The 26048-nt window shown below is 41.2% G+C and overlaps 1 protein-coding gene across 5 annotated transcripts in view; it reads left to right on the top strand.

Annotated features, from left to right (window-relative positions):
* The window catches only part of slc25a21 (solute carrier family 25 member 21), a 223410-nt gene that overhangs the window by 174932 nt on the left and 22430 nt on the right, over positions 1-26048 (top strand). For all 5 annotated transcript variants that reach the window (XM_034159457.1, XM_034159453.1, XM_034159454.1 and 2 more), the window contains 2 exons: positions 351-434; positions 23852-23918. In XM_034159457.1, the coding sequence (XP_034015348.1) occupies positions 351-434; positions 23852-23918 (151 nt within the window). The remainder of the gene's footprint in view (positions 1-350; positions 435-23851; positions 23919-26048) is intronic.

Here is a 26048-nt window from a genome sequence, read left to right as displayed (position 1 = left end):
TGAGATGGAGGAACATACAAAAGATAAATACAGACATCAAGTTTGTTTTAAATGGATTTCACACACCTTCTAATTTACAGTGATGGTGGGGACAATAAATGTAAATGTAACGCAGTGCTAAAATACCCTCAGCTGTATGAGCATTGCGTTCTTTATAATTTGCATTTGTTTAATTATTAAGATCCTATTGTCTTACATATAATTTGTACATGTTCAATGCCCAATGGCCATATTTGATGGCGTAAAAATCTGAGAGAACACTTACTGCAGTGGGCAATGTTGTTTGCGTGTGTTGATATGTGACACGGTGATAAAAAAAAAAAATTAAACAAGAAATGTGTCAATTGCAGGTTCCAGATCCAGAGGGGAGCCAGTGACCCCACCAGCTACAAGAGTTTGGGTGATTGCTTTCGAACCATCTTCCATAAAGAAGGGTAAGTTGTTATTATGGAGGAAAAAGCAAAAAAAAAAAACAAGCCCCAAAAAAATAATAATAATTAACAAAATGCAGTTTTATTGCATCATTGTACAGTAAAGGAATGATTTCTGCTTCTGTGATGAGGTGACTGGTGGTTTGGCTTTAAAGTGTGTTAACAAAGTGAAATGTTGAATGTACGTTGTGCTGTAAATTAATCCATCTGATGTTAATTATCTAGTTTCCATGCTAAAGATGGCTTTTTGCCTTTCTGTTCCCAAAATGAATGGACTGAAGGGGGGAAAAAACTGTCAAGAAGGAATTATTTAGTAGGAATAATGGAAGTTTCTACAAAATCAACAAAACTGGGCTGCAGAGCATAGTTGTGGTTGTTAACACAAGTGTTACAGGTTTAATTCCTTAAAGAGCTCATTGAAAGTGTGCGAAGATTGATGTTTTTTGGCTAAAATCTGTTCAGTGCAACAAGTGAAGGAGTCATCCTGCCACACTCCCTCCTCCTCCTCTGCCTGGCGTGACAGGTCTTTGAGACAGTGCAGATGTAGGAGAAAGTGGTTGCCACTCGGTCTGTTTACAGCGAGACGACAGCTTTACAGCGTATATAAAGTTGATCTGCTGCGAGGTGTGAGCGAGCGCACTGCGAGAGGCTGGCTAGTGACAGTTGGAAATCCTGCACTGGCAGTAGTTCAACAGACACAGCTACTGTTTTCACCGCATCGTCTTCAACTTACACAGCCGCATGTTGTGAAACTTAATACCTTCGTGCCTGCGTGTTTTTTGGGTGTGTCCTTTGATAGGAGGAGTACCGGTACTCAAGTTTCCACAGAAATTCAACAGTGTAAACAAATAGCTTCTTACATTCCTGGTTAGAATTGTCAGCAACCTTGGATTTTAAGTGCAGAATTTAAAATGTTTTGGGGGAGGAAATACAAAATACAAAAGAAACAATTTTGTATAATGTGTAATGTACTGCTGGACATTATGGACAATGCCAGTCGCCCTCTGCACACCGTCATCAGCAACCAGAGGAACCTCTTCAGCCACAGGCTGCTCCTTCCCAAGTGCAGGACCAACAGACTGAAAAACTCCTTTGTCCTTCAGGCCATCAGACTGTACAACTCCTCACTCAGGGGGAGGAGTAACAGGAAGACAGAGGACTGAAAGGAGAGCAACAGTAGTAGCCAGTAAACCAGTCGCGATGAGTATGTCTGGGATTTATGTTTGCAAATTGTTTTTTTTTTTTTACTTTCATTTTTGATACTCTGTGTGCTTCTTACCCTGTATGCTGCTATACAATACTGCTGGAACATCAATTTCCCCAAGGGAGTCTCCCCAAGATAAAGTTTTATCGAATCAAATCTAATAATCAAAATGTTTCATAAATGAAGAAAGTTATTGAATCATGACAATACAATACTTTCATACTGTGAAATGAAAGACACAAAATGTATGTGTGACACCAATTATTGTCACCCTTTGATGAAATTATATATTTGTTGGAAATAAAGTCTTGGGTATATTTGTTGGAAATAATGTCTTGGGTATGTTTGTTGGAAATAACGTCTTGGGTATATTTGTGTAACTGTCGCTTGACAAGTTTAAAGAGAACAGACTGAAAAAGTGATGATTTACTTTAAATAAATCAAAGTGCGCCTATAACTACCATCCATACATTTTATGTCTTTAGTTTTACTTTGACTATTTGCGAACATTTTTTTTTTGTAATTTTGGACATTTTATTAAATATTATGACAGTGCACATTTCATATTCTGTATTTAGAGTTCAGCAGTGCTAATAATTCTGACCAGGACTGTGCGTATTGGCACTGTTAACTGCGATGGCTGCTTGTAAGTACCTTCATGAAACAAGGATGTGGCACGAGCTGCGTGTCAGAATTCCCACAGGCAGAAGATCCATTTTCATGTCAACCAATTATCACTAACTGTGTATTTTTGCTGCAGCTGTAATCACTTCCCAGTAGCACATCGCGGATTACCTCTAGGCCAAACCACTTAGTTATAATTTATACAAATGGTGTTGGGGCCCCTCTGTTGTAGAATTATTATTAAAAATAAACATGTCTCGTCAGCAGATGAGAGGATCGAGCTAACACTAGGCCTCCCGCGCCTTCTGAGGCGATGAGTGAGGAAACTTGAGCTCTCAGCTCAAGTCCGGTGATTACACTGAAGAAAGCTGTAGAAATGTGCTGTGTGTCACAGTGTCTTTAAAACAGTCTGAAGCATGCTTTAGCAAAGACTCGAAGGCAACCACTTTTGTAGAAACATGAATATTATGTAAACGCTTATTTACCTTGTCAAAGTTAAGTTTACATCAGGTTGTTGAATTAAATTGGGTAAAAATAGCATGATATTTTCGAGATCTGCTCATGTGATGGTGTGAACTGTTGTGTATTGTCTGACAGGCCGTGCTCCCTTTTTCTGTAGCATGTGCTGCGGTCACATGAGCATGTGTTAAGTGTTTCCGTCTGGAGCCAAACAGAAAAAGCTCTATTTTCAATGCCAGTGTGGTATCCAGAGATTAGGTCACAACCCAAACCACGGACACAGTAGTCTTAAAAAGTCCTTGCGTTACAGCAGAGTGTTGGCTGGCATGAAGTAAATTAGTTGGCTAATGCCAAGAAGTAGCTGTTCAGAGGAAAGGCTGACTCCTGCTGAGACCACCAATCCTAAAATATATATCCAGAGAGGTGAGAGAAGGTATCGATAAGAGTGTCCACTAAATAACATGATTGTTTATGGTGAAAGTTACATGCATTTTATCAACAACCATATTAACAGAATGTTATTCTCCTAAACATCCAAAAAGAGTCTGTTGGTATTGGACTCTGCTACACTTAGTGGAATCTGCCTCTTGGACTGCAACAGATTCTGGTCCTCATTGTGGTACAGGGCAGTGCAGTCTAATTTGAACCCCTACGTGATATCACAGGATCTGGGGACAACCGGCACAAACACGGCAGAGTATCCCCGGGCAGAGTGTGGGAGTTTTATCACAAACCATTCAGCCCAGCTCGGTAAACTTAAAAGCATACTCAGTGTCACCCATCTCCTCACAAACTGCAGACCGTTCTACTCTCCATGTGAGTTTAACTCTTTCATACTTTGCTCTGTGTATATTCCACCGAGCACGGACGTGCACGAGGTCGAGCGTGCGCTCGCGGATCAGATTATGAACGTGGAGAGAGACTTTCCGGACTCTCTTGTTATAATTCTCGGTGATTTTAACAAAGGGAATCTCAGTCAGGAATTACCAAAATACAAACAGTTTGTTAAATGCCCGACCAGAGAAGGGAGCACATTAGATCATTGTTACACGACAGTGAGCGGCACCTACCGCGCGGTGGCCCATGCAGCTTTGGGACTCTCAGATCACGTGATGGTCCACTTGATCCCCACGTACAGACAGAGACTTAAACTCTCTAAACCTGTTGTGAGGATGTCTAAAGTGTGGAGCAATGAAGCTGTAGAGGAGCTACGGGCGTGCTTGGCCACCACGGATTGGGATATGTTTGAGGCTTCAACAGACGGTCTAGATGACTACACGGACACTGTGATGTCATATATTCATTTCTGTGAAGACAGCATCATCCCACAGCGTACCAGAGTGAGATATAACAATGACAAGCCCTGGTTCACACCTAAACTCCAGCAGCTCCGTCAGCAGAAAGAGGTGGCTTTCAGAGAAGGAGACAGAGACAGCTATAGAGGTGCAAAGTACAGATTTAGCAGGGAGGTGGCAAAGGCTAAATCCATGTACAGTTCACGTCTGCAGCAAAGGTTTTCTGCCAACGACTCGGCCTCTGTGTGGAGGGGGTTGAAAGAGATCACCAACTACAAGCCCAAAGCACCTCGTTCTATTGACGACCTGAAGCTGGCCAACGACCTGAATGTCTTCTATTCACACTTTGAAGACAAGGACTCACACCTCCCCACCCCCCACACAACTGGATATTCAAACACTCTGGACCTCCCCCCTCTCACTGCTGCCCTCCCCACTCCCCCTGTTGCCCTCTCGGTCCAAGAGGAGGACGTGAGGAGACATTTCAAAAGGCTGAATCCACGTAAGGCCCCGGGCCCAGACTGTGTCTCTCCTGCCACCCTGAGACACTGCACTGATGAGCTGGCCCCAGTCTTCACGGGGATCTTCAACACCTCCCTGGAGTCATGCCATGTTCCAGTCTGTTTCAAGTCCTCAATCATGCGTCACTGGACTTAATGACTACAGGCCTATGGCTCTCACATCTGTAGTCATGAAGACCTTCGAACGCCTGGTTTTATCCCACCTGAAGTCCATCACCGACCCCCTCCTGGACCCCCTGCAGTTTGTCTACAGAGCCAACAGGTCTGTAGATGACGCCATAAACTTGGCCCTGCACTCCATCCTGCAGCACCTGGACTCCCCTGAACCTACGCTAGGATCCTGTTTGTGGACTTCAGCTCTGCATTCAACACCATCCTTCCAGCTTTGCTCCAGGACAAGCTTTCTCTGCTCCACGTGCCCAACTCCACCTGCAGGTGGATCACAGACTTCCTGACAGACCGGAGTCAGCGTGTGAGGCTGGGAAAAAATGTCTCGAACACTCGGGCTCTCAGCACAGGATCTCCACAGGGCTGTCTCCTTTCCCCTCTGCTCTTCTCCCTCTACACTAACTGCTGAACCTCCAGCCACAACTCTGTAAAGCTCATCAAGTTTGCGGACGACACCACCCTCATCGGACTCATTTCGGATGGGGATGAGTCTGCCTACAGGAGGGAGGTGGACTGGCTGGTGACCTGGTGCAGCAGCAACAACTTGGAACTCAACGCCCAGAAAACAGTGGAGATGATCGTGGACTTCAGGAAAGCCACAGCCCCCCCGCCCTCCCTCGCCCTCACCAACAGCCCCATCACCACTGTGGTCTGTCACCACTTCCTCGGCACCACCATCACCCAGGACCTCAAATGGGAGTCAACCATCAGCTCCCTCATCAAGAAGGCCCAGCAGAGGATGTACTTCCTGCGGCAGCTGAAGAAGGCCAAGCTGCCTGTCCAGCTGATGGTGCAGTTCTACACGGCCATCATCGAGTCCATCCTCTGCTCCTCCATCACGGTGTAGTACGCCGGGGCCACAGCCAGGGACAGACACAGACTGCAGCGCATTGTGGCCTCTGCTGAGAAGGTGATCGGCTGTAGCCTTCCATCTCTCCACGACCTGCATGTCTCCAGGACTCTGGGCCGAGCAGGTCGGATCACAGCTGACCCTTCTCACCCTGCACACGGTCTGTTCAAACCACTCCCCTCGGGCAGGAGGCTACGGTCCATCCAGACCAGAACCTCCCGCCATAAGAACAGTTTCTTCCCCTCTGCTGTTAGACTCATGAACTCCTCATAACTCAGTCACCTTAAGCTTAACTCTGTCACTTTATCATTTTATCACGGGTCACTTTAGACAATGTACTTTGGTTTTTAATTGCACTCCTCCCACTGCACTGTTTTTTCTGTTTTTTCTGTTTCTCTGTTTTTCTGTTGCACACAGCCTTTCATATTTCATATCTTTTTTTATCTTATTTTGACACATATGTTATATTTTATCTTAGCATTTTATCTCTTCTTAATGTTGCACCATTGTACCGAAGCAAATTCCTAGTCTGTGAATCCTGTTCACTGGCAATGGCAATAAACTTCTTCTGATTCTGATTCTGATTCTAACGGACGTGCGGCTTTAAAATGGTTTCTGCTGAAACCCCCATCCTCCGAATGGTTTGTGCTGACACTCCCACACTCCACCCATCGATTAGTCTCTTCCAACAAACAGCATCAAGTTGAACAGGAAAATGGTGTACTGTTTTGTTTTCGGTTTGTGTTAGCCTACACAACTAACCAGAGCAGCTGCGTTCTCTCGCTTGCAAAACCATCTCGACACGTTTGAGCTCCAGGTCATAAACAAACTGCAACACATGTCCACTTTCCACTGCATCATCACTTTTTCTTTGCATTTTCACTTTGTGTGTGTGTGTAGTTACATCATATGTGTCATATTTTACCCCTTTAGCGCCCGCCCTCAAACGAGACAGTGCTGTCCAATTCGGACTCAACCTCTGGGGCATGAAAGGCAAAGTTTAACTCTGGTAGAGATCATGGCTCAGAGTTTAATCTTGGTAAGATATGGCTCTGAAGAGGCTCCGCATGAGACTGGGTCCAATGATGCAAGAGTCCTAACCTCTGCAGTCATGTATAGACCCTTAATGACCTGTTAAAGGACAAACCAGATGGACCAGACGCAATTGACCTATGAAGAATTGTTTGGAGCCTGTGCTTCCAACCAGAAAGTGGAGCTCAGTGTATGAATGTATGGACAATGTTGTCCACCAGAAAGGCAACAAAAAGCTGGTTGCCATGGAGTAGGGTGAAGGATGACTGGATTTGGGACAGGTGGCTTCATTTTGGAATCTGGATGGGTTTTTGAAGAGACAGAGGCTTACAGAAGGATAGCAGACCAGCTGAGGCTTGAACAGGTTTTAGGATTATTGTTGATGAAGGTCCTCAATCATACAGTGGGAAATGTATTGATGTTTACTGTACATCAACTGTTTTTATGGGTCTTCAAGATGTTTTGCCACTCACTCAAGCAGCGTCTTGAGTTTAAAAAGTAAGATGCGCGGTATCTGACACAGGACAAACAGCTGATATCTTTATACAACTTATAAAGGAGTTCTTTCATTGCTCATCGCAATATTAAGGATGCTTTTGTGTCCCTTAGGGAGAACACACACACACACACAGGTCATAGGGAGAAGAATAGACTTTACCAGCTCTAAAGCAAAACTGTTACTAATTTTGTTGGACAGGTCTTACTTTTTGAATTTGAAGAAGTCACTTGGAGGAGTGACAAAACATCTGTAAGACCAACAAGAAGTTAAGTGGGTCTAGAGTAAAAAGCTAGTAGTGATGAGAGCTGGCCAAATGGCTCCACAACCAGATGAGAAAAAACTGTACTCTGTGTTGAATTGACTACAACTGGTGATGGATAATTATTTATCTCATGTTCACTAAAGTGGGTAAGAGAACTGGCGAAGCAAGGGACAAGGTACTTAAGGGCATTAACAGTTGAGTAACATACCACCTACTAGATAGTTGCGTGCTACCTGCGTAGTCTTGGTTTGCGCCATCATCACTTTGGTCTAGAAAGAAAGCTCCTTTTCTATGGAAGCTGAGGTTTTTAATTATTAATTTTCAAACAAGACTGCGAAAATCAAGAGGTTATGGTGGACGATTTCAGAAGGTATTGTTTCAGTGACATCTTCTTACATTGTCTGTTTCCTGTAGACTGAAAGGCGAGTTTCAATACCTTGGATTGAATACAATATAGGGGTGTTGGAAGGTAGCCAAACTTGTAGTAATGTAAGCTTTAGGAACATGGTCTATTAAAAGAAAACCAGGAGCAGGTATGAAAATGATGTGGTACTCAAAACTACAACATATACTTGATGTATTACAAAATGCCAAAACAAAATAAAACCAGAGCACCAAGGTACTGATAAATTCACAAAAAATACAAAAGTAAGCTGAGAAACCAATATGTCTGTGAACTGTAGCTCTGTGAGTTAGAAGTTGGACTACCAATATATACACCTGGGTTCAATTCCAGGTCTGTGCTTCGTGATACCTGTCTCCGTCTTTGGACATCACACTTAATCTGCTTTTAGTCAGTCCATCCAGCTGAAAAATGGGTAATAGTCTTTGGCTTGGGGAAATAACTTGTGATGAACTTGTGATTTGTCCAGCAGGTCATAGACTCTCACCTGTTTTATGCTCCGGTATCTGGGACTAAGCTCCAGCCTGGTGGGTGTCAGGCCTGTATAGAGTTACTACTACATCTTACCTGAACAGTGAGACCATATCACAAATTGAACAATTTATAAAATGCAGAGTTGACGTAAAGCCAGCAGCAGGAAGTAGTCTCTTTGGGACTGAGGTGGGTGGACGGTAAAGCATCCTCTGTGTAAGATGGGTGATGTTTGGAAAACATGGACTCTTTTGCTTCCATTAGTCGACATTATTGAAATGGTTACTTGAAAGAGCTTGTTTTTGTTAATGGTTCACACTTAAGATGTATATAAATCATGCTATCTGAATGACCCAACTAGTTGATGAGAAGAAAAGTCCAAGACAGCATCTGGACTAAAGCATAACTTTGCAACTTCTTGATTACATCAAAGGCACACTTTACCATTTAAAGTCCTTCTCTGTAATTACACAGCAGAGCAGCAGAGGATTTGAATGATGGCTGATGGCCCTATCACCTTTTGTTTAGCTGTGGCAACCGGCACAATTTCCTGTGTTTTTGTTGCTTTAAGCCCGTGTCACACCATGAAGGATACGAATGAGGAGCTGATTAAAATTTTGGATTTCCGTTTGTGTTCATTTAGATTCTACAGAAGTCCTTTTTTACCATCTGCAGAATGATTTTTTTTTTGTTAGCCTATGTCCACGAGTCCATCAAAAAGGTTTGTGCATGCTCAAAATGTTGTGCAGCCATCAGGTGGAGAGCGTTCCTGCTGCTTGCATGTTTGTTCACCGTTTTCTCCACTACTTATTTAGTTTTACGATGATCATGCATTTCTGTCTTACATCTGTCTGATGTTTCGGACTGGGCTTTTGGTTGTACAAAGCTCTGGCATGGGGTATGAATTCTACATGAGCACAGAGAGGACCTGACTCAGCTGACCTCAGAGAGCCCAGCAGATTCTCTTCACGAGAATGCACCACTGAGTTGTTGATTCTTATCCATATTTCCATTCAGACTTTGGTGAATACTGCTCAAATCCAGCTTCCCCCAGTGTGCATATGTCTTAAAACACGGAAAAATTGATCTGCAGAATACACGTCCCTGTTTTACAAGTGGAAATGTGACGTCATCTGTCCATCAGAGCCCCAAATCCACAAATCCACGGGTATGCATTTACCCGTGAAAGCTCAACATCATAAACTTGCATTTGCATTGTTTTATATTCAATCCTTCAAAACAAAGGGGCAATATAAATTTCGAAAGGAAGCTTAGGGTAGTAATATTCGCCTAGGATGAGCTAGTACCCGACTAGTCAACAACAAGAAAATTAGTGAACTAGTCTGGTCCTAGCTTGTCTTTGTTGACTGTTATGACTGGTTGCCCCAACCCTATTTCATAGTTACTTTGATGTTTTGGAAGTCAACCAGTTTTAGCCATGTCAGTTGCTGCCCACCTCTTGGTTTTGGTGTATATGTCCTTACTTTATCTTAATGCTGCCTTTCTGGTGTTTCCCCAAGGTAACTTGAGCAGATGTCCATAAAGTTGTTATTGCCTCTTTGTTATTGCAGTGGATCACTATTGTTCTTTTGTACAGTTGAATATTAGAGATCCTCTTTGGCCACCTGATATGGACACTTGTTCTGATGATTAATAAGTCAATGATCTTATTTTGGTTTAGTCATTCTGCTGTTAGTGACCATGTCAAAGTCACAATAGGCACCAGAAAATGGAAAATATTTGTCGATGAAGCATGCTGGTTGTTTACATGTTAGATGGTTCTCCCAGTTTTCTCATATTTTCAGTGTGTTTCTTCTTGGTAGTGCTGTGTCAATTAAAGAGACTGTTTTTGTGGTCAAAATAGTTTTAGATCAGTATTTAAGCATTTTTTTTTCCTGATAAATCTCAGTTTTTATCCAATAAAGGGTCACCCGTTAATTTAAGTGAGCTTTTGTGTGCAGGTATGTCAGTGTAGCACACCTCTGCAAGATGGATGGGAGTTGTTAAAAAAGGAAAGGTGTATGAAAATGAAAGACAAATCATACGCACAATCGCAAACACGCACATCCAGCTTCTCCTCTCATCCTTCATTCTGTCAGCGCGCCATTTGTTTAGGAAAGCCAAAAGGGGACTTGATGTGTATTTTACATTGGGAATCAAATTAGAATTCAAATGATGGCCACTCACGAGGAGCTGTGTTTGTTCTGTAACAAATTTCACTTGTCCTCCATCACCTGGCAGCTCCACAGTCTGACCACACCCGGGAAATCTGTGGCAGCCACTTGCATGGATAAAGAGAGCTGAGGGAATGGCCTTCCGTCTGACTGAAATAACTTGTTTACTCAGATGATAGCAGGGATTCATTTTGGCTTCTATGAGGGGAATCTCCTGAGGCACAATCCTTTACCCAGGTATTATTCTGTCCCTATTAGCCTGAGGTAGTGCTGCTCGTGTTTCATCAGCTGTTGATAAAAATGACTTTGGCTCCTGTCAGTTTTGATGGCAAGTGTTTGGATAATGAGCTGTTGTTCATTGCTGTTTATGGAAGGCAGCCTTATGACTGTGGATTTTGTGTAACTTTAATAGTCTGTCCCACTCGGGTTTCCTTCAGTGAAAATGTGTGCCAACAGGGAAAATATTTACCCTCTGACCAGTCAACTTCCATCATCTCTGTTGACTTGCACAGCATGTTGCCACAACAGGGCTGGTGACGCCATTCACATGATACACTCGGGCATTTGTCCAATAAGGCTGTGTTCAATATCAATATATACTCCCTTACACACAGTTTGTCCATAAATATTTGGATATTGATTTTAGTTAGTCTTTTAGTTTTGTACCACACCAGGACAGAGTCCAAATATAATAATTTAATAGACTTCCCAGTTTAATTGTGGGTATTTATGTCAAAATTGGGTAAATGTGTAGGATGTGCAGCACATTTGTGTGTTAGCTGTCATTTTTCATGAGCTATTAAGTATCTTAACAGTATCATTTCATTTACAAGTTGGCGATACAAATTCAGAGTTTATCTCAAGTAAGGGCGTGAATTTTGGAGCTCGACCTGTTAAAAGCTAGAATGAACTTAAAAAGAGCTGGAACAGGGATTCTTACAAGAAATGATGCATAAAACTTGCTGTTCTACACGGTTTGCACTACGCTGCTGTGAATACCTTTGATTTAAAGTATAATGTGGCACTTTGAGAAAATGTTAGTTCTTTCAATTCCAGTATGCGGTGAAGGACACTAAAAACAACTATAGTCAGTATGTGACTTTCTGTGGATTCTAATTCTGGATACTGATTATCGGTGTATCCCTACAGAGCACCCAGAAGGATTATTGGCTGATACAGATTATCGGTCTATCCCTACAGAGCACCCAGAAGGATTATTGGCTGATACAGATTATCGGTCTATCCCTACAGAGCACCCAGAAGGATTATTGGCTGATACAGATTATTGGTCTATCCCTACAGAGCACCCAGAAGGATTATTGGCTGATAAAGATTATCGGTCTATCCCTACAGATCACCCAGAAGGATTATCAGATGATACCGATTATCGGTCTATCCCTACAGAGCACCCAGAGGGATTATCATCTGATACCGATTATCGGTCTATCCCTACAGAGCACCCAGAGGGATTATCGGCTGATACCGATTATCGGTCTATCCCTACAGAGCACCCAGAGGGATTATCATCTGATACCGATTATCGGTCTATCCCTACAGAGCACCCAGAGGGATTATCGGCTGATACCGATTATCGGTCTATCCCTACAGAGCACCCAGAGGGATTATCGGCAGATACCGATTATCGGTCTGTCCCTACAGAGCACCCAGAGGGATTATCGACCGATGTAGATTATCGGTCTGTCCCTACAGAGCACCCAGAGGGATTATCGGCCGATGTAGATTATCGGTCTATCCCTACAGAGCACCCAGAGGGATTATCGGCTGATACCGATTATCGGTCTATCCCTGCAGAGCACCCAGAAGGATTATCAGATGATACCGATTATCAGTCTATCCCTACAGAGCACCCAGAGGGATTATCGGCTGATACCGATTATCGGTCTATCCCTACAGAGCACCCAGAGGGATTATCGGCCGATGTAGATTATCGGTCTATCCCTACAGAGCACCCAGAGGGATTATCGGCTGATACCGATTATCGGTCTATCCCTGCAGAGCACCCAGAAGGATTATCAGATGATACCGATTATCAGTCTATCCCTACAGAGCACCCAGAGGGATTATCGGCTGATACCGATTATCGGTCTGTCCCTACAGAGCACCCAGAGGGATTATCGGCTGATACCGATTATCGGTCTGTCCCTACAGAGCACCCAGAGGGATTATCGGCTGATACGATTATCGGTCTGTCCCTACAGAGCACCCAGAGGGATTATCGGCTGATACCGATTATCGGTCTATCCCTACAGAGCACCCAGAGGGATTATCGGCCAATGTAGATTATCGGCGCAGCCAGTTATCGGTCTTTCCCTAGTATGTAGGATGAGTGGCACAATGGTTTACTGGTTAAACCTGTTGCCTCGCAGCAAGAATCTTGTGGGATTGCTTCCCACCTGGTTCTTTCTGTATAGAGTTTGCATGTCCTCCCCGTGTTTGTGTACTCTGGCTCCCTCCTGCTTCCTAAGACATGCAGGTTATGTAAATTGGCTATAAGTGTGCGTGCAAATGTGTATGGTGTTGTTTGTCCATATGTGGCCAGGGTGTCCATTACCTCTTGCCCTATGACTGCTGAGATAGGCTCTGGCCCCCCTATGACAGTTAATTGGAGTAAGCAGGTATAGAAAAAGAATGAATATGCTTCAGAACACTCATATAAATTTTATTTGTGTATGCATTAATTGTAGCATGTGGGGTTGGTGCGTATCCCAGCTATTTAGTACTTTAGATATACTGCTCAATGTGTGAACTATTAGCATTTTCTTTTGGACATTTTCATTCTTTTTCTTTGCCTTTACTCCATCCCAAATTGTCCTCGCAACCTACATGTCTGTTTTGTAAGATTACTAACCAAGACCCTGAATCATTTTCATATATGGTTTGCCTAACCCTAACTGACCTGATTTTAAAGCTACAGTCCCAAACACACCCAAATATGCCTTAGTTCAGATATTGTATAAATAACTAAAGAAAAGCTATTGCTCAAATCTCACTTTAGTTATGCAGAAAAGTTCAACTGAGTTCACACATTTTTTTTTTTTTTTTTTAGTATGGCTCATCAATTCCACTTGGTGCAGAACTGTAGTAAAACTAGGACACTCAGAGTAATATTGATGAAACAACAGTTAGAAATTATTATGATTATTAAAACTTTATTTAACCACGTCAGTCGCATTGAGACACAAAAATCTGTTTTCCATGGGAAGCCTGGCCAAGAAAGCAGCTTAAAAACATTAAGTTTCAGGATGAGAACACAGAATCAGACAAGAATAAAATAGTTTAGTTCTTTTTGTTTGTTTGTTTTTAACTTAAAGCTCCAAGTGCTGCTGTGCACAAAAGGCAGACTAACTGTTCACCATCGAGCACTGATGTATTGTGGCAATGTGATGTAAAGACAGTGACAATAAAAGTCAGAGCATCTTTACCTGATGGAAAGGTACCAGTGATTCACGCAATCACTCATTACAACTAAGCTAATGCAGATTAACTGTGAATATATACAGTGCACCTAGAAAGCATTTACAGCTCTGCACTTTTTCTACATTTAGTCTTATTCCAAAATATGCTCAACAAAAATATAAACGCAACACTTTTGGTTTTGCTCCCATTTTGTATGAGATGAACTCAAAGATCTAAAACTTTTTCCACATACACAATATCACCATTTCCCTCAAATATTGTTCACAAACCAGTCGAAATCTGTGATAGTGAGCACTTCTCCTTTGCTGAGATAATCCATCCCACCTCACAGGTGTGCCATATCAAGATGCTGATTAGACACCATGATTAGTGCACAGGTGTGCCTTAGACTGCCCACAATAAAAGGCCACTCTGAAAGGTGCAGTTTTGTTTTATTGGGGGGGGGGATACCAGTCAGTATCTGGTGTGACCACCATTTGCCTCATGCAGTGCAACACATCTCCTTCGCATCATCCGTGAAGAGAACACCTCTCCAACGTGCCAAACACCAGCGAATGTGAGCATTTGCCCACTAAAGTCAGTTACGACGACGAACTGGAGTCAGGTCGAGACCCCGATGAGGACGACGAGCATGCAGATGAGCTTCTCTGAGACGGTTTCTGACAGTTTGTGCAAAGATTCTTTGGTTATGCAAACCGATTGTTTCAGCAGCTGTCCGAGTGGCTGGTCTCAGATGATCTTGGAGGTGAACATGCTGGATGTGGAGGTCCTGGGCTGGTGTGGTTACACGTGGTCTGCGGTTGTGAGGCTGGTTGGATGTACTGCCAAATTCTCTGAAATGACTTTGGAGACGGCTTATGGTAGCCACATGAACATTCAATACACGAGCAACAGCTCTGGTTGACATTCCTGCTGTCAGCATGCCAATTGCACGGTCCCTCAAATCTTGCGACATCTGTGGCATTGTGCTGTGTGATAAAACTGCACCTTTCAGAGTGGCCTTTTATTGTGGGCAGTCTAAGGCACACCTGTGCACTAATCATGGTGTCTAATCAGCATCTTGATATGGCACACCTGTGAGGTGGGATGGATTATCTCAGCAAAGGAGAAGTGCTCACTATCACAGATTTAGACTGGTTTGTGAACAATATTTGAGAGAAATGGTGATATTGTGTATGTGGAAAAAGTTTTAGATCTTTGAGTTCATCTCATACAAAATGGGAGCAAAACCAAAAGTATTGCGTTTATATTTTTGTTGAGTATAGATCAAATTCATTTTTTTCTCAAAATTCTACACACAGTACCCCATAATGACAATGTGAAAAAAGTTTTTTTTTTTGGGGGGGGGGGGGTTTTTTACATTTTTGAAAATTTATTAAAAATAATTAAAAAAAACAACAACAAAGAAATCACACGTACATAAGTATTCACAGCCTTTGCCATGAAGCTCAAAATTTAGTTCAGGTGCATCCTGTTTCCACTGATCATCCTTCAGATGTTTCTACAGCTTAATTGGTGTCCACCTGGGGTAAACTCAGTTGGTTGGACATGATTTAGAAAGGCACACACCTGTCTACACCTAAGGTATCATAGTTGACAGTGCATGTCAGACCACAAACCAAGCATGAAGTCAGAGGAATTGTCTGTAGACCTCAGAGACAGGATTGTCTCAAGGCACAAATCTGGGGAAGGGTACAGAAATATTTCTGCTGCTTTGAAGGTCCCAATGAGCACCATGGCCTCCATAATTCATAAATGGAAAAATTTGGATCCACCAGCACTCTTCCTGGAGCTGGCCGTCCGTTTAAACTGTGCGATCAGGTAAGAAGGGCCTTAGTCAGTGAGGTGACCAAGAACCCGATGGTCACTCTGTCAGAGCTCCATCATTCCTCTGTTGAGAGATGAGAACCTTCCAGAATGACAACCATCTCTGCAGAAATCCACCAATCAGGTTTGTATGTTAGAGTGGCCAGACGGAAGCCACTCCTTAGTAAAAGGCACATGACAGCCCACCTGGAATTTTGAAAAGGCTAACTCAAAACAATGCTCCAGATGTGCTCAGATTTCTCCACATCATTGCTTCATCAATGGCACTGTTTTCATGAGTCTGTATTGTGGACAGCGATAGAAAAGGAATTGGATCTGTGCATAAAGTGTCAGTGCACATGAACAGATCATTACGGGAGCAGCAGTCACCCACCACAGCTTCCTGATGTAAAACATTTGGGTGCCTCATTCTGCAGCACCTGCTCCCCCAACCATTCTATGTCCTCCATAGCCCAGCCCCCAACCACCCACCCACCCCCAACCCATCTCCACTGCACCTTGACACTGGACAGTCCAGTTTTCATGCTGTCCCCCAGCCAGCACTGGGAGGAAGGATGAAATCCAGCCTAAAAACATGACACAAATGAGTGAATAAAGGGTTTTTCTTTTCTTTTCTTTCCTTTTTAGTTTTCTATTTGTTTTTACTTTTATTTTATTGCTAATTTTTACTATCAGTTGAGTTTCATGTAAGTACAACACATCATGAACTCATTTATGTAAGGTGTATCTTAATGTTGTGCCATATAAATACAAAAAAAACTCTTATTTTTGACCAGCTTTTTGATGGTCTTACTCATCATTGCTTTCTGCTGCCACACGTCAACAAAGCACAGCCTCTTCGCCCGACCAAATCAATGTTTTAGACCAAAGCATGGATGCACATATGGGTGCAGTTGTGGTCAGTACTTTAGTGATGTCAGCACTGGTTATGAAAATGACAACTGTATCAGCTGTACAATAGCATTTGACATTTGCGCTGCAGTGTGTGCTGCTTTGTGCCACCACAATGGAGCTGAAATGAAACAATCAAGGTGTTCATGCAGGATAAAATATCAGCTTTATTTTAAGGGATTTAATGAAAAATATTTGAATAACCATTGAGGAGTTACACACATTTGCATACATAGTATCTTGATGTTTTTTTTTTTGTTTTTTTTACATATATTCTAATTGTACTAAATTCCCCTTTTTTGTATTCATTTCTGAGGTTATTCTGAATTGTGTATTTCAAAGCTATGTTTGTTATTAATTTTACTAGGAGTGTAATATGACAGAGCGAGCGATCACTTGAAACGAGTATGATTGTCTTCCTATTTGTGGGCCGTAGGTGACTGACGAGGCCAATCTTCGATTTTTACATATTCTGTGGCATACTGGACAGCTGGTCGTGGTGGCGAAGGCTTGCCTTCTAACACTCAGTGCTGTTCGTAACTACATGTCTCCAGATGAAACGTTCTGTGGCTAGACCTTCTCACTTTTCTACATCAATACCACATGTCTTTCAATTACACTTGAGATTGTCTTTAAAACGTTTGCGTTGACCGCTCTGTGTCTTTTTGCCATCTTGCAACTGAGAATAAAAAAGTTGCTTGGCCAAGCGATCATTGGGCATGCGTATAATGTGACCTATCCAGCACAGCTGATTACGGACAACCATGGTTTCGAAGCTGGAAATGTTTGCCTCCTCCAAGACACTAACGTTCATACGTCTATCTTGCTATTATCTAGGATTTTGCAAAGGCAATGCTGATTGTACTTTTTTAGGCTTTTCAGATGGCGCTTATAGGTTGTCCAGGTCTCGCTCACTTACAGTAGTGTAGGGATAATGACGCCTTTATAGACAAGAATTTTGGTATTTGGACGACGGTCTTTATCTTCGAATACTTGTTCTCTAAGCCGCCTGAATGCACCACAAACACAACTGAACCGATGCTGCAGTTCCGCATCGATATCTGCAGTTAAAGAGAGGTGACTTCCAAGGTATGGGAAGTCAGATATACAAAGATATCAAGAGGTAATTTGCCTAAAACTGATATTCTAACCATTAATATTTTAAAGTTGGCCCTTGGCATCAATTGCGTTTTTTTTACCCACAAAGCTTATATTTCTATACATACAACTTCCTTTATCAATCATTATTTTTCCTATGCAGAAGTACATTTTAAATCCTGGTTGAAAATCTGAATAACTGAAGCAAAACTGCCACATGAAGTGAAATTATACAGCTGTCATGTTTTCAGATGTCCAGCATTTGCTGAAATAGATCCTTCAATCATTTTCTCCCAAGATTCCCAGCAAACATAGTGGGGCAGTTATGTGAAAAAGATGTTCACTTCTGGCAGAAAGTGTGAAAATTTGCATCCAGGGGTATGTTCAAATGTTGAATTCAAAAATGTCCAGATCCAAGAGGTCTAACCATTGGGTTGGGTTGCCATCTTGAATTCCAATATGGCTGCTATGTTGCATACATAGTATGTTGATTTTCAGAGGCCATATGTTTGTTTTTTGCCATCTACATAGGTTTATCAAAAAGGGATCCACTGATCTTGACAAAACTTGTTACTCATAAATATTCCATGCCAGACAATCAGCATGTGAAATATAGTACATATTAGCTCGCTATAAAGCTATACATCTGTGCAAGTGTGATGTAAGCTACATCCAGTGGTGGGCACAGATAACCAAAAAATTAACTTCGATAACAGATAATAAGATAACTGAAAAGTTATCTTTGATAAAGATAAACCGATAAACCACCCAAAAATGTATCGGAAGTTACAGATAATCGATAACCGATAAATTCCGGTGTTGTCTGTGGGACATTTGCAGTTACTAAAGAGCTGAAATTGATTTTTAACACGACCACTTTTGAAAGCATCAAAACCGGTAAATGACCTGAAGAATAAGCAATGAATGTTAGACCATGCTGCCCCCTGCAGGAAGCAGCACAGACAAATCCTAATAGCACCCACGTAATCAACTCTTTACTAATCATAATCATCTTTCTTTCAACATTCTGCCCCTGTTGGAAGCTCTTGTTTACAACAGCGCTCCCACCACAGAGGCACACTGAAAGCAGCCATAAGGCCAGCTCCCTATCAATTTCAACACTCCGGTCAGGCAGAGGTCTTGAAAAATAAAGTCATACTAACTTATGGTTTTTTGAAAATACTGATAGAATAACTCCATTAATGTCAATTCTGTCATTTGTACAAAGTTAAAATATAACATATATCTTTTAATGTTGAATAAGGCACTAATTCTGAGGTTTTGTAACAAACACAGACCGCAAAGCATTCTGGGTAAAAGTGCTAAACAGTGATTGTTTCAGTAATCCATTATGTAAACCAACACGTTAATGTGACGTGTGTCGTGTGTTGGTTTAAAGATAAATGTGCTTTTGTAAAATATTCCATTTTTATTTGTAAAAACAGGCATTTTTACGGAGCCCTGGAAGTGTCATCGCAATTGCATGTTTTAAAACTTTTATGATGTTGTAAAACGTGCACTCAATATTAGTAAGTAAGTAAGTAAATTTATTTATATAGTGCCTTTCACAGACACAAGGCCATGTACACACGTTGTCGGGTATTTGTAAAACCAAATATCTTACCCTTTCAGTTTGGGGAAAAAACTGCATCCACACTACGTCGTTTAAAAAAAAATCCATCCACATCGAACCATATAAATGTGTTGTAATTAGTCTGCCAAACCATTGGGTGGCGGTACTGATTAAAATTCTATCCAGTCAGGAGTCTTATTCTGTTGTCGTCACTTCCACAAAAACTAAAAACATGGCGCCAACCTCGTTCGTGTGGACCGATAAGGAGTCGGAATGACTTCTAGCCGTAGTTTTAGAATACAAAGTTAACAAATATATGCACACAAAAAGCGCCTGGACAATGGACAGTACCAACACTTTGAGAGCAGCCATGTACCCAGACGTTTAATACTGCCATGAACACTCCTGGCCAGTAGATGGCAGTAGCGGCCTTGAAAAAATGTCAAACAAAATTCCAGATAATCCGTGTCTGCTACATTTAAGATGCGTGGAATTTAACAAACGCAAATACACTAATGTCTATAAACCCAGAGAATATATTCACGAGAGTTTTAGGCACTAGAGTTTAATGCTGTTATCTGTGGACCCTGAACAGAGTGTCTGAAATGCATTTGTCCTGTCGTGAACGTCTGAGATTACCTTATGCTACCCATAATGCATTGCTGCCTGGCACAGCATGTGCTCACAAAACCTTAAAAATTAGCACATTACTTTAAAATGAAAACATATATCTGATATTTTCACTTTATAAACTTCAGACATGACAATAATTTTAAATAACTTGTCTAAAATGAGTGGTTAAAATTTGAACCATAAGTTAAACATGTATGCCTCTGGATGACTTGGTGACATTGCGATTATATTAGTATGGTGTTAAAGGAAATGACTTTTTTTTTTGGTCACCAGTTCTCCTTTGCTTACAGACGATAGAGTGGTTTATGATTGCAGAGGATAGAACAACATTCCTATTAGGAAACTTTTAACAGGTAGGTCTCAACAGCTTTAACAGTTTTAAAAATGTTTTTCACTGTTCAGCTTAGTTTAGTACGTTATCGGTCTAAAAGTTATCGGACGGTAATTCATCGGAAGATAATTAGTCCGATGATGGTTTTTAAATTTATCTAAAAAGATAATCCGATAATGAAAACATTATCTTCGATAATTATCTGTTATCGGATTATTGGAAGTGTGCCCACCACTGGCTACATCAATAATGTTGGAAGTCTCAAATTGAAATTTGAGGTTCGCTTGCCCTCGGCGCTGGTTTAGTCTCAGTGCTTTTCTAGTTGCAGTATTTATTTGGCCTCTGCAGTTGCCTGAACATCTAAAGTAGCTATAAAATGTAAGCTGATGTGTGTTTTTTTGCACTTGTTTGAAGAATTGGACCTGTTCTACCTGTTTCAGTTTGAGTCACTCCCCTTACAACAACATTTGGTGCAAAGGAAGAGTTGCTTCAGCCAGTGCCATTTTGTTCTCAACACATTGCTAAATGACACAGTGGTATATGTGCACAGTGTTCTGAATCACTGGCCTAAACTGTCACTTTTCTAGGTCATTGTTGGTCATGGTGTGCCAGGATTGACTAGCAGTGCTGAGTTCAAAAAATTAAAAAAGTATGAGTTCGCATGGTCATGTGGTTCATGTAGAAAATATAACTAATGCATTAAAGTTTTCTTTTTAATACAGATTTGCTTGACTTCTGCACAGCCCTTTGAATGTAAACCACACTAGTTAAAAACATGAACTATTTCACTGATGTTTTCATTAGACTGAAGGGTGGGAAACATGCACATGCATGCATTTCTCATTGTATATACAACATACTTTGTGCTCATGCTGCAAAATCTGATTATTCTGTGTGCACTCTGTGAAACACTGGTCGAGAAACTTGAGCTGTATTTTAAATCAATCAACCACCTTTTTAAAAGAGGGATTTTTTAATCTATATCTCATGTTTCCCTGAGCCATCCACCTGAATAACTACACCTATGTCTGGACTTTTTAAAGGTAGACTCCTCCACAAAATGTGTTTATCTTAGATATACAATATCTCCAAGTATAAGTAGGTATCTTGGGATTATCATGTGAGGTAACCACTTGAGGAAAACCAACATGAGCATAACCAACTTGAGTTATCTTAGGGTTTCCTGGCTTAGTGTAAGCCATCTTCAGAGTGAAGGATAGATGCAAGGAATGAGTGTTTGGTAGGAAAACTGTAAAATATTTGATAAAATGTGCAAAATTACTGAACAAACGGAATCCAAAACTTGCATAAAAGTGAAATAGAACAGAAAATGGACCCACATCAGCAGTACTGGCACCTGTCACGAGTACATGGTTGCAGAACCTTTCTACCATTTTATAGAAAATCAGCAAATTCACCCGGGAGGAGTAGATGAATAAGCAGACAGGCAAATATCACCTATCACCAGTGACTGACCTTTGGCAAATCTAACCTTCCAGGTTGATTCTAGAACCCATCTCCATATATGTGCCACATTTGGTGCAAATTGGCATTAAAAGCTTAAATTTTTACCTTTCCCTCATTGACCTTGACCCAAATAATGTACGTTTGGTAAATTTGATGTCGCTCGGGTAATTCCAGAACCAATCTCCATATATGTGCCAAATTTAGTGCAAATCAGAGCGAAAATTTACATTTTGATCTAAAACCTATACCAAATCAGTATGTGGATCGGATCCATACCAGGCCCATTTTGGCTACTCAGGAAAAATAGGAGTAGCCAAAACAGGAGGAATGATATCTTGGGCTAGCAGTTGTTGCTAATGTGTTAACATTAAGACTTGTGAATAAAGTTTATTATTATTAACCAACCTTTTCTCACCTGCAAATGATGTTGGTCAGTGGATCAATAAATTGAAAGGAATATTGCTGTATGAGCCCATGAACTAAAAATGTAAACAAGCAGCCAGGCCATTTTATGAAGTAAAACCAGTGTGTCTTATTTATTTTATATTTAGTTTGAGGAACTTATTTAAATTTATCAAACAGGTGCCAATTACTGTGTCCAGCATACATTTTGTCTTTTTTTTTATTTCACTATATGAAAACATTTTTGTCATATATTCTGATTGTACTAAATTCCCCTTTAAGCATTCATTTCAGAGGATATTCTGTACTGTGTCTTGCCATGTTTGTTATTCTTGGCAACTACATGTCTCCAGATGGAATGTTCTATGGCTCGATCTTCCCATTTTTCTACGTTAATACCACGTCTTTACATTACACTTGAGATTGTCTTTAAAACGTTTGTGTTGACCACTCTGTCTTTTTGCCATCTTGCAACTGAGAATATACACTCAACAAAAATATAAACGCAACACTTTTGGTTTTGCTCCCATTTTGTATGAGATGAACTCAAAGATCTAAAACTTTTTCCACATACACAATATCACCATTTCCCTCAAATATTGTTCACAAACCAGTCTAAATCTGTGATAGTGAGCACTTCTCCTTTGCTGAGATAATCCATCCCACCTCACAGGTGTGCCATATCAAGATGCTGATTAGACACCATGATTAGTGCACAGGTGTGCCTTAGACTAAAGGTTGCTTCGGCAAGCAATCATTGGGCATGTGTATAATGTGTCCTGTCCAACACAGCTGATTACGGATAACCGTGGTTTTGATGTTGGTAATTTTCGCCTTCTCCAAGACACTAACATTCGTACGTTTATCTTGCCATTACATCGGATTTTGCGTTGCTAACGTTGATTGTACTTTTTAGGCTTTTCATATGGTGCCTATAGGTTGTCCAGGTCTTGCTCACATACAATAGTGTAGGGATAACGATACCTTTCTAGGCAAGAATTTTGGTATCTGGACGAAGGTCTTTATCTTCGAATACTCGTTCTCTGAGCCGCCTGAATGCACCACAGGCACAACTGGACCTGTTATGATGCTGGACCGTATCGATATCTGCTGTTAAAGGGAGGCGACTTCCAAGGTATGGGAAGTCAAAGGAGTGTAATATAAAGAGATCCAGACATACAAAGATATCAAGAGGTAATTTGCCTAAAGCTGATGTTATAACCATTAATATTTTAAAGATGGCCCTTTACATCAGTTGCATTTTTTTTAAACCCACGAAACGTCCTGTATCAATCATTGTTTTTGCTATGCAGAAGTACATTTTATATCCTGGTTGAAAATCTGAATAACTGAAGCAAAACTACCACATGAAGTGAAATTATACAGCTGTCTTGTTTTCAGATGTCCAGCATTTGCTGAAATAGATCCTTCGATCATTCTCCCGAGATTCCCAGCGAACATGTTTACCGGGGTTTATGGTTTGAAAACGGATCTCCATAGTTACAGCAGCCATAAACCCTGTTTCAATTCTCTAAGCTTGCGTTACAAGTGCTGCATTCATTTTAACGCTCCATATGCTGCCCGACGGCAGCCGAGCGCTTGCCGAGTTCAAGATTTGATTCCTGCAATAACACCAGCCACTTTGAGCACAAGCATCATATTAAGCCCTAAAGGCTTAGTGACTCAGTCCCTTTTGATCAAAATGTCAGGTGGAACTTGAAGTTGTAAAAGTTAAATGGATGTGGAAAGTAATAACATCCTATAAGCATGTGTAACAGTTTATTTTCTCTCACTGCAGAATCTTTGGCTTCTACAAGGGAATCCTGCCTCCAATTGTGGCAGAGACTCCAAAAAGGGCAGTTAAGGTGAGATATTTATTTATTTTATTTTATTTTTAATGTCCGTTGGTTCACTGACGGCTGGTGACGCAACAATCAGGCTCTGGTTTCTCTGTAGCGCCGTATGAAAACACTCCAACCGCAGTTACTGACATGGTACACACATTTTGATTAAACACACGACTCCCTCCATTATGTCTTCCTCCCCGTCACTCCTATTTGTTCTGTTGGCCCACCAAATATTGACTGACAAACACAAGCCATCCCCTGGGCCCCATTTCTTGACACTTGCCTGTAGGGAGGCGTAATTTTTAATTTATAGGAAATGGGCTCGTGGCGAGGAAAGGTGGTGCCTCACTGGCATGGAGCAGCTGTGTAATGAGACGCTTCAGACCAGGAAGTGTGAACTTTAAAAATCAGCACTCACGCTGAGAAGATGAGCTAATCGTTCACACAAAGCTGGCTGATGGTGAGAAATTTCTGGAGTGAAGAATTAAAGCAGATTAACATGTTGCCCGTGAGGAACGCTTTTTTCAGTAACAAGTAATCAAACGCATTAATCTTTCCAAATCAGTAATCAGATGAAAGTTACTTCTCCAAGTCACTGTGCATTACTATTATTTTTGTATTGTGGGTCGATCGCAGCATTAAAAACCCTGTGAGCAGGGGCAGGTTGGGTTCGACTGAACTGCCCACTTCGCCCGCTTTCAGCAAGCTTTTGTGCAGCGCTCTGAATTGAAAATCAGCTGTCTCTCAAAGCATGGTTACGCTCAGAGCTGTGGTTTTACAAACACATTTTTACGTGTTTTTTTTTTTCTCTTTAAAACTCTGCCGCTCTGTCTCCACACTAAAAACAGCTGATCCGTGACGCATTATCAAGAAATACTAACACTTTTTTCCCACCCAAATTCACCTAAAGTCTCTTTCTGAGGAAAAAAACTTTCTTACCTGTCAATCCGGCCATGTTTTCTGCATAAATAAACATTATCCATACTTCTGCTTGAACAGCAAGCCAAGGGCGTATCCACGCGGGAAGGGGGCGTGGGTAGGGGGGAGATGTGTTTCCCCACAACAGCCCTAGATTAAAGGTCCACTTTTGAAGACATTTCTTAATATTGTTACTACTAATAATAATACTAACAATAATAATAATAATTTCAACATCTAAAATGTTTAGAAAGAATTTAAATGATGTTGGTTACAAATTGTAACTTTTACAGTTACGGTGCTGTCAACAGTTAAATATGAGGTCAAGAAAGATGTCGATTTTATTTTTATAAAACAAGTATTTATGTTAATTAAAGTCAAGAAAGGGTGACTATATTGGCAAAACGGGTTATCATTTTCATGCTGAGGTGGCAGGGGGGTAAGTAACTGTGACAACACTGCTCATAAGGCTTTGTTTATTTTTGCTGTATACTGAAGACATTTGGGTTTGAGATCAAAAGATAAGCTGAAAAAGATGATTTTGAATGTCAGCTTTTCTGTGTATTTCCATCTCGAGACCACCCACTTTTCGGGTGGTCAAAACTATTGAAACATGTGACTGGTGGATGTTTCTTGTGATCTGGTGGATGTTTCTTGTGATCCATGGTGTCTTGCCAGATTAATTATTTAAATATTATATAACTCTGAATGCCTACTCTTGGGTTTCACCTTGGCTTTAGCCAATGAAGCCTGCAGGTGTTGTTAACCCTTTAGTGCCCAGCTCAACAGTTTGGTAGAGGATATTGATATCTATACATTCTATTGAAAAATGTGAGGCGGATAAATGCTTAAAAAGAACCAGCTGAGATGAAGGCCAGAGAGCTGTCTGTGGAAGAAAAGTATTGTCAGTGGCCATTGGGCATTGTCAATGCAACTATTTAGCAGTTGATGGCAGACACAAGAAAAATCCTAAATCATCTAGTGCAGGGGCCTCCGACCCTGTTCCTTGAGTGCACTTGTCCTGCATTGTTTCCATGTCTGCATGTTGTGTTCACACCTGATTTATTTATTTATTTTACTTGGTGTTTCGCAGCTCTTGATTGGTTGAGCACACAGGTAATTCTATGGTAATGGAATTACAGTGATTGCAACATCTGACAGTATTTTGGTTTACCATTAAAAACAATTGTGTTTATTGTAATTCTGTTAGCTTAGAATTGTCCACACCTG

The sequence above is a fragment of the Thalassophryne amazonica genome, chromosome 19 (genome assembly GCF_902500255.1).
Source record: "Thalassophryne amazonica chromosome 19, fThaAma1.1, whole genome shotgun sequence".
Taxonomy (NCBI): domain Eukaryota; kingdom Metazoa; phylum Chordata; class Actinopteri; order Batrachoidiformes; family Batrachoididae; genus Thalassophryne; species Thalassophryne amazonica.
Note: the sequence above shows the minus strand (reverse complement) of the source record. Positions and strands in the feature narration are given on the sequence as shown.